This window comes from Oncorhynchus nerka, linkage group LG1, assembly GCF_034236695.1.
Source record: "Oncorhynchus nerka isolate Pitt River linkage group LG1, Oner_Uvic_2.0, whole genome shotgun sequence".
NCBI lineage: Eukaryota > Metazoa > Chordata > Actinopteri > Salmoniformes > Salmonidae > Oncorhynchus > Oncorhynchus nerka.
In genome coordinates this window covers 36,776,647-36,786,411 of record NC_088396.1, presented here as the reverse complement: position 1 = coordinate 36,786,411, position 9,765 = coordinate 36,776,647, and the positions used below count along the sequence as shown (strand labels likewise).

General features: G+C 41.5%; 1 protein-coding gene across 1 annotated transcript; it reads left to right on the top strand.

Moving 5' to 3' along the window:
• Nucleotides 1-2,109: 2,109 nt before the first annotated feature.
• LOC115131263 (GDP-fucose protein O-fucosyltransferase 2-like) lies at nt 2,110-9,366 on the top strand. The gene is made up of 9 exons (XM_029662843.2): nt 2,110-2,315; nt 2,807-3,057; nt 3,428-3,572; nt 3,885-3,995; nt 4,271-4,337; nt 5,250-5,375; nt 5,612-5,792; nt 6,655-6,778; nt 8,761-9,366. The coding sequence occupies exons 1-9, from the start codon at nt 2,128-2,130 to the stop codon at nt 8,912-8,914; spliced, it is 1,347 nt and encodes a 448-aa protein (XP_029518703.1). The 5' UTR covers nt 2,110-2,127; the 3' UTR covers nt 8,915-9,366.
• Nucleotides 9,367-9,765: the final 399 nt, after the last annotated feature.

The following is a 9,765-nucleotide window of genomic DNA, read 5'->3' as shown; positions in this document are numbered from 1 at the left end:
ACTCAATAGCCATGGTTTCTCAAATGACTACCAACTTCTTCGCAGACAGAGTTCAGTATGTCAAATCAGGGGGCCTGTTGTCCGAACCTCTGGCAGTCTCTACGGTGGTGCCACAGGGTTCAATTCTCGGGCCGACGCTTTTCTCTGTATATATCAATGATGTTGCTTTTGCTGCGGGTGATTCCCTGATCCACCTCTACGCAGACGACACCATTCTGTATACTTCTAGCCCTTCCTTGGACACTGTGCTAACTAACCTCCAAATGAGCTTCAATGCCATACAACTCTCTTTCCGTGGCCTCCAACTGCTCTTAAATGCTACTAAAACCAAATGCATGCTTTTCCACCGTTCGCTGTCTGCACCCGCCCGCCCGACTAGCATCACCACCCTGGACGGTTCTGACCAAGAATATGTGGACAACTATAAATACCTAGGTGTCTGGTAAGACTGTCAACTCTTCTTCCAGACTCATATCAAACATCTCCAATCCAAAATGACATCTAGAATCGTCTTTCTATTTTGCAACAAAGACTCCTTCACTCACGCCGCCAAACTTACCCTAGTAAAATTGACTATCCTACCGATCCTCGACTTCGTTGATGTCATCTACAAAATAGCTTCCAATACTCTACTCAGCAAACTGGATGCAATCTATCACAGTGCCATCCATTTTGTTACCAAATCACCTTATACCACCCACCACTGCGACCTGTATGCTCTAGTCGGCTGGCCCTCGCTACATATTCGTTGCCAAACCCACTGGCTCCAGGTCATCTATAAGTATATGCTAAGTAAAGCTCTGCCTTATCTCAGCTCACTGGTCACGATAACAACACCCACCCGTAGCACGCGCTCCAGCAGGTATATCTCACTGGTCATCCCCAAAGCCAACACCTCCTTTGGCTGCCTTTCCTTCCAGTTCTCTGCTACCAGTGACTGGAACAAATTGCAAAAATCACTGAAGCTGGAGACTTACATTTCCCTCACTAACTTTAAACATCAGCTATCTGAACAGCTAACCGATCGCTGCAGCTGTACATAGTCCATCTGTAAATAGCCCACCCAATCTACCTACCTCATCCCCATATTGTTTTTATTTACTTTTCTGCTCTTTTACACACCAGTATCACGACTTACACACCATCATCTGCTCATCATCATCTGGTCATCTATCACTCCAGTGTTAATCTGCTAAATTGTAGGTACTTGCTACTATGGCCTATTTATTGCCATACCTCCTCATGCCATTTGCACACACTGTATTTGGACTTTCTTTTTTTTCTATTGTGTTATTGACTGTATGCTTGTTTAATCCATGTGTAACTCTGTGTTGTTGTTTCTGTCACACTGCTTTGCTTTATCTTGGCCAGGTCGCAGTTGTAAATGAGAACTTGTTCTCAACTACCTTACCTGGTTAAATAAAGGTGAAATAAATGTTAAAAAATAAAACTTGGAAAATATTGTCTTAACTCTTCTTGCACTGCACTGTTGGTTAAGGGCTTGTAAGTAAGCATTTCACGGGAAGGTCTACAGTTGTTGTTTTCGGCGCATGTGACAAATAAAGTTTGATTTGATTTTGACATGCAGGAACGCCGAATTGTGACCTGCAGTTGCAGGTTTTTTTTGTTGGCAAGTGGTGGAATTGCAATAAGCAAACTCAAATGATGGTATTCTATTATTTTCTAAGTTCCAAAATATGTGATACAGGATATAGACTACGCTAGCTGAAAGTTAAATGTGTAGAATATGTTCTATTCTATTATTTTCTATCCTATTCTATTATATTCGATCATGCCATATTCTACCAAAATGTCAATATAGTGAAATGGAATGTTTCTGGAATTAGGCTGTATTCTGAAATGGGAAGTCCTAACTGAATTGTATTCCATTCTAACTGTAGGTGCACTAATGTCAATTTATTGAAAGAGAACGAGGTAGAATAACTGACCAGCGTAAAAACAAGAAACTATAAAATCGTTGCTAAAAATCTACCCCCTTGACACATGCCGCTCCTCCAGCAGGTGATACTGTCACGTTACCTTTACTGTATCAAATTGTTACAAAATGCAGTTGCTATGCAACCACAGATGCTTCACCCTCCCGGAAGTGCGTGGCTCAACGGGAAAATGGTGGACCACAGCTGCAGTGGATTTCAATCGCCCGTGTTGTGGATTTTTTCTGTTACATTTGTAGTCAAAATGTGTTTGATGGTTCTCGGGTTGAGAGCTGTAGACGCTGAGGGTCAAATTGAAGATGCATTCCGTGCAGGAAATACAGTATTTTCACCGACCACTGCAGCAGCACGGGATCTACGGTAAAGAGCGTCGGCAGCGTACTCATTAGCAATAGTTAACACAGATTTAGCCTGCTCTGTTCTTTAGCCTCTATTGCATTAGGGAGGCATTTAGCTCCAATCTATTCAGTTCGGTAACATTTGACTAGATTAGTTTAGTTTTCGACAGTGGTGCCAGTCATATATGTTAAAATGTTTTTTTTTTTTATTTAAGACGTGAAATACATATTCTATAACCAGAATACATTTTAAACCGATTGAATAATGTATTTATCACCAAGTAACTTAGTGTGGTAGCTAAGTTAAACCTGCAGAGCAAGCGTGACACTAAAACGCTCAAAATGCAGGCTACCGTTGTCTGCCTCACCACCTCTGAGTGAAACGCCTCCCTGGGTTCCTGGGAGCTGTAACTCTAGGTCTGACAACTCATGTTTATCAGGCTGCCGGGCACATCAATATAACACAATAGTATTATACTATAATATTTTATCTCTATAACTTTATGCTGCCAGGTATCTTCTCTACGATGTCAACCCACCAGAGGGCTTCAACCTGCGTCGGGATGTCTACATCCGCATGGCATCCCTGGTGAAGACCCTGAGGAGACACGGTGACTGGGTGCTGGTGCTGCCCCCCTGGGGGCGTCTCTACCACTGGCAGAGCCCAGACATCCACCAGACAAGAATCCTCTGGGGAGAGTTCTTCAGCCTCACCAGTCTTCAGGGCAATGTGCCAGTCATAGAATACGAGGAGTTTATAGCCGGTGAGTGCAGCTGAGCTGAAGTGAGCTGTACTGTGCTGGGCTGGTTATACATCCACCATAGTTACTGGGATCGAGCTGGAAAGGATATTGTGGAAGGCAAATATCAGAGGCAGCACAGTAACACCCTGGTCAACACGACAGTGTGAACCACCCCTCAGACATTTGAGTACATTTACATGTTGCTGTGGTTGGTTGACTTCCCCTGAGGCCTGGCTCCTTTCCATTTTCGTCTGTTAATGATTGTTGCATGGGTATAAGAATGCATTATGATTCCTGGATATAAAGGCTCATACAAACGTATAACAAGTTATAAAACATTGTACCTGCAGGCTTAAAGTAACATTTTATATTTCCATGTTTTTGGCTCCAGAGTCTGGAGGTCCGTTTATTGAACAGGTGCTGGTGCTACAGAACTACGCTGAAGGGTGGACGGATGGAAAATGGGAGGAGAAAGTGGATGCGAGACCCTGCGTTGAGCGGTTAATGTACTCCAAAGACAAACAGGGCTATTACAGGTACAGTAACCAGGTTCAGAGATGGATAGCAACACAAGAAACAAAGCACAATGCATTCCAAAGACACAAAGGACTTTGGCACGAGGAAACTAACAGTCTGTCATCTGTGCTTACCTATCTCTATGTCTCGCAAAGTTGAACTAGAAAAGGTAAATACTTGCTACTCAAGGTTTTGTTATGGGAGTGGAAGCAAATGTGTTAGTAGTAGTATAGTGGGGTAGTGAGTATGGGGTAGTTGCAGTCAAAGAAATATCCCTGTGTTTTAATGGAGGCCTTACAACATTTCCTCTCTTTCTCTCTCCCTCTCTATAGAGGTTGGTTCTGGGGCTATGAGGAAACCAGGTGTGTGAATGTCACTTGTCTTTCAGCTCAGGGCCACGCCTCCATGCTGGCACCCCTCCTGCAGAACAACATCACATCAACGTGAGTCTATAGAACTCTGTGTTTGTCCATGGTAGATAAAATAATTTCATATGGAACCAGCCCTTATGAATGCTTGATTTAGGCCAAATCTTCTTGTCTTAGGCAAATCCAATACTAATAATATAACCATATGACATGTGCTGTGGATTTCCAATTTAAACTAAAACAAAAAAAAAAACATTCTAGAGTTAGATGCATAGTCTTTATTGGATTTTCTGAATGTACTGTATGAGATGTGCACATGTTCACTTATATTTCCTTTCATATCCCTGCAGGTCAGTGATGTTGGATAGAGCAGAGACTGTCCTCCATGATCACTACGCTGGAAAGGACTACTGGAATGTTAGTCTGATGTTATGTTGTAAAGAATGTAGCTTAAGTTTGGTAATGGTTGATAGCCTACAATCATACACTGAACATAAATATAAATGCAACAATTTTAAAGATTTTAGTGAGAGTTCATATAAAGAAATCAGTGAATTGAAGTAAATTCATTAGTCCCTAATCTATGGATTTCTCATGACTGGGCACACAGATATGCATCTGTTGGTTCCAGATACTTTAAAGAAAGGTAGGAGCGTGGATCAGAAAACCAGTCAGTATCTTGTGCCCATTAGTTGCCTCATGCAGTGTGACAATGTTGTCCCACTCCTCTTCAATGGCTGTGCGAAGTTACTGGATATTAATGAGAACTACAACACGCTGTCGTCTACGTCGATCCAAAGAAAACATGCTCAATGGGTGACATGTCTGAGTATACAGGCCATGGAAGAACTGGAACATTTTCAGCTTCCAGGAATTGTGTACAGACCCTTGCGATATGGGGCTGTGCATTATCATGCTGCACCTGTAATGATCATGATGTTTAATCAGCTTCTTGATATGCCACACCTGCTAGGTGAATGGATTATCTTGGCAAAGGAGAAACGCTCACTAACAGGGATGTAAACACATTTGTTCATAACATTTAAGAGAAGTAAGCTTTTTGTGCATATGGAACATTTCTGGGTTCTTTTATTTCAGCTCAAACATGGGACCAACACTTTACATGTTGCATTTATATTTTTGTTCAGTGTAGATAAGATACTGTAGTAACAAGATGATTAACTAAATTGGGCATTTCAATGCCTCAACCTTTTGCTATTTAATTGTTCTGTCATCACAATTGTACCTTATTACCACTAATTTAATGAATTGTCCTTACCTGTTTGGTTTAACAGTTTTGTTAATTGTCTTTTCGTGCCTTCTCTCTAGACTCGCCGCAGCATGGTCTTCGCCAAACACTTGCGTCTCCTAGGGGACGAGTTCCGAGCAAAGTACCTGAACTCCACAGACGAGCAGGACCAGACCGTATACAACGAGGACTGGACTCTCATTAAGGTTTTCAGACCTCTTCACATAGATCAAATATTTGCACATTTAGATTATATTTATATATCCATTCGCATTGATTACTTCCTGCACTAGCAGCATGTAGGTCTACTGTATCTACTTAACCTTTACAATTAATGGAGGGGACATGTTAATGTATGGATAGCTATGATTTGCTGTTGGTGGTTAATTTGGATTGGGCATGAGTGGTTTGATGTGTTATTAATTTCTGTGTGTAAACTCAGAATAAGCTGGGTTCTGCCAGAGGGGGGCCATACCTGGGTGTCCACCTGAGAAGGAAGGACTTTATCTGGGGTCACAGAGAGGATGTGCCCAGCCTCAAAGGAGCTGTGAAGAAGATCATGAGCCTCATGAAGAAAACCAAACTAGACAGAGTCTTTGTGGCCACAGATGCAGATGATGAAGGTACTGTTTTACTTTGGTGCAATTGAGATAGATTGATGTTGAATTTAGATGACGGAGTTGATAATAAAGCAATTCATATTTGCAGCTCAAAGAAAATAACATACTAATAATGTTGTTAGGAATTGGAATGCCCACAGTCGATGTCTGCGCCCCCTGTGGAAATCTAAATAGCAAAATAAAAAATCTGCATAGAAATCTGCCTGTCGCACACCCGCATCTGCAGTGAAAGATGTCAGGGCTGGAGCGGTGTTTGTCAGACCATGATACATCCCTGAAAGTCGCTCTTCTCACAAAATCGTCTGTAGCGTCCAAACGGTTTAGCCTACAAACTATTATGACCCTTCTATAGAAAGGAGACACTCACGAACATGTTTTGCTCTAGGATGCCCATGGCCTCAAGACTCATTAGTGCCAAAAATAAGGGGTTAAATACAATAAAGGGTTAAATGCATAACAAATGTTTCCTGATCTTTCTTATATCTCACAGATATAGGACAGACACTATCTGTTCAATGTGGTGAATCTGTTATTCAATGTGTTTGTATGGGCTAATTGCAGTGAGGCCAAAAATATTTTGATCAAATAATTGTTTATATTTAAATATTTCAAGGGTTCTTAAAATTATAAATCAAATTGGTATGACCTTCTTAAAACAATTCCATATAGCTTAGTAGAACCCCTCCCCTGACAGGGCTTAGACTCTTAAATGGAATTGACCCCAACCCTATTACCCAGTAGAGAGAATACCTACATCAAGGCTTGGCAGGTTTATGCTGTCTGTACCCTACTCGCCAGAGTCTGTCCTAGACCTAGATAATAGGACCAGTGTGTTCCTAATGAGGCATATGTCTGTCCTGTGCAGAGCTGGCGGAGCTGAAGATGATGTTACCAGAGATGACACGCTTTGAGCCCACCTGGGACGACCTGGAACTACTCAAAGATGGGGGCGTGGCTATCATCGACCAATGGATCTGCGCGCATGCCAGGTACAGCTCCCAGCTTACACTGCGTGCGTGCTTACAGTATATATTCCACCATTCAGATGAAAGTGTTGCACAATGTGTACATACTGTAGGGAGGGAGCTGTAATGAGTACAAAGTATGCAGACATTCTTGTGCTTCCCTTTTGTTGAAGTACACATGTTAATCCCTAAGAGTATACTGCTACGGCATAATATAACATAAGTCGTAAAACCAAAAACACTTACAGAATAAAGGCCCAATTACTGGTAAACACACAACAGAAACGTGACCGTAATGAAACCAGGCTCTGTGCACAAGCCCACCATGGGATAGTAACTGCGCCACGTGGAAGTCACAGGCTAAATTAGGCTACATGCATAAATAAGGCTAAATACAGTGTACAGTAGCATGACGCTACATAAATGTCCATAAACAAGGCTATGCATAAACAGTCAATATGAAACTGATGATATTACCCCTGAAATGATAGGTGAGCTACACCAGGCCTAAGGAGCTAGCATTACTAGCTAACATCTTGGATTAGTTGGCTAGCAGTAGCATGACACACAGGAAAGAAAAATACCACATAGATATGGTATATATGAAATAGCAACACTCAACTAAAGTAATGACATGTCAGACAGTACTTACTATTAGATGCACACACTAAAACACAGGTCAAATACAGATTGGTGAGGAACAGTCCAACTAGTCCATCCTCTTCTGACCACGATCTCACTCTGAAGACAGGAGCGGGGTTCAGAGAGTACGTTTACATACTGTTATGTTCCCCAGCAAGAAAACCAAATATGTCGCTCAAACTGAAGGGGGAACTAACAAAGTGTCACTGACAATAACCAAAACGAAACAGGTGGGGTTTTAGCATGGGTTCTGAAAGACAATCATGGGGGTGTCCACTGAAAGTTGACTAGCAACAACAACTAGAATCTCAAAGAAACCCACTAAATTTGCCCAAGAAGAGGCAAACAAAAGAAAAACCCACACCAAACTTAAAGTTAGAAAGCAAACCAAAAGTTTAGCAAAATGTAAACAGGGAAGATCAGATAAAAGGATTGTTTGTCTAGAATTTAAAATGGCGATTGCCAACTAAAGGTGTTGACACGCCACATCGCTCAAGACAACTGAAGCACTTGGCCAGCCAGTCTTAAATAGAACCTGGGCCAGCACAGGTGAAACACCTTCCCACCAATGAGATGGCAACCAGCACAGTTGTAACACACGCTGACTATCGAAGTGACACCAATCGGTGCGCCCTACTTGCTAATGTGCTATACGTCCAACCTCAAAACATAACTGGAAAAACCAAACCCTGTAACACGTGTGCACAGTAATAATTTGGCAGATTATGCAATGGTCATGTAAACACGTTACTCTGCGTATCTTAATCGGTATAAGGTCAAAATCAAAGTAAGCATACGCCGATTAAAAACACCTGGTTTTCTGAGAAATCTTTAGGATTATTAGGACTTGTAAACACATTTACCAATCACGTTTGCCAATCTTCTGCAGTTATCAGAGTGCCATCAGGTAGTCTGATTTCAGATGTTTCCATGTAAACAGGATTATTAGGGAAATCTTTCTTCTTGGAAGGCATGTAAACATTTTAATCAAACTATTATATTAATCCGACTATCCACAATAATTGTGTGCATGTAACTGCAATCAGTTGAGGTGCATGGGGAATGGCAGACTGTGATTGACTGATAGAAGTGGGGTGACTTGTAGGTTCCACTAATGAGAAAATAAGGGGTGTTGGGCAAATACAACAAATACTAGAATAGGGGTGAAGTAAACACTAAAGATCTACGATGTATGGGATGATGTATTGTATTTAGGAAGGTGAAGTCTTGTTATATTGTATTTATGTTGAATATTTATTGTTGGTTTGATACTTGTAAAAGTGACTGTCTTTCTTAGTTGCTCTTGGATGGATTAATAAAGTTGTACTGAATTGAATTCCCTCCATCTCCCTTCCATTTCCCAGGTATTTTATCGGAACATCCGTGTCGACCTTCTCCTTCCGTATCCATGAGGAGAGAGAGATATTGGGATTTGAACCCAAAACCACCTACAACCGCTTCTGTGGGGACAGTGAGAATGAGTGTGAACAGCCCACACACTGGAAAATAGTCTACTGACTCATCAATGCAAAACCCCACTCAAGACCTCTTTAAAACATGCCAAAAGCAGTGTTGAAGTTGATATCTTTCTTTTTTTATATATATATATACGCTACCCTTAAGTTCGGGGTCACTTAGAAATGTCCTTGATTTTGAAAGAAAACCTTTTTTTTTGTCCATTTAAAATGACATCAAATTGATCAGAATTACAGTGTAGATATTGTTAATGTTGTAAATGACTATTGTAGCTGGAAACGGCAGATTTTTTTATGGAATATCTACGTAGGCGTACAGAGGCCCATTATCAGCAACCATCACTCCTGTGTTACAATGGCACGTTCTGTTAGCTAATCCAAGTTTATCATTTTAAAAGGCTAATTGATCATTAGAAAACCCTTTTGCAAGTATGTTAGCACAGCTGAAAACTGTTGTCCTGATTTAAAGAAGCAATAAAACTGGCCTTTAGACTAGTTGAGTGTTTGGAGCATCAGCATTTGTGGGTTCGATTACAGGCTCAAAATGGCCAGAAACAAAGCACTTTCTTCCGAAACTCGTCAGTCTATTCTTGTTCTGAAGATCTCGTACAATGATGTGTACTACTCCCTTCACAGAACAGCGCAAACTGGCCCTAACCAGAATAGAAAGAGGAGTGGGAGGCCCTGGTGCACAACTGAGCAAGAAGAGAAGATTGCCTGCAATGACAACAAGCTCAGTCCGATGATGCTGTGACACACTGCCTCAGACCATGACGGACCCTCTACCTCCGAATCGATTCCGCTCCAGCCTCGATGTAACGCTCATTCCTTTGACGATAAATGTGAATCCAACCATCACCCCTGGTGAGACAAAACCGCGACTCATCAGTGAAG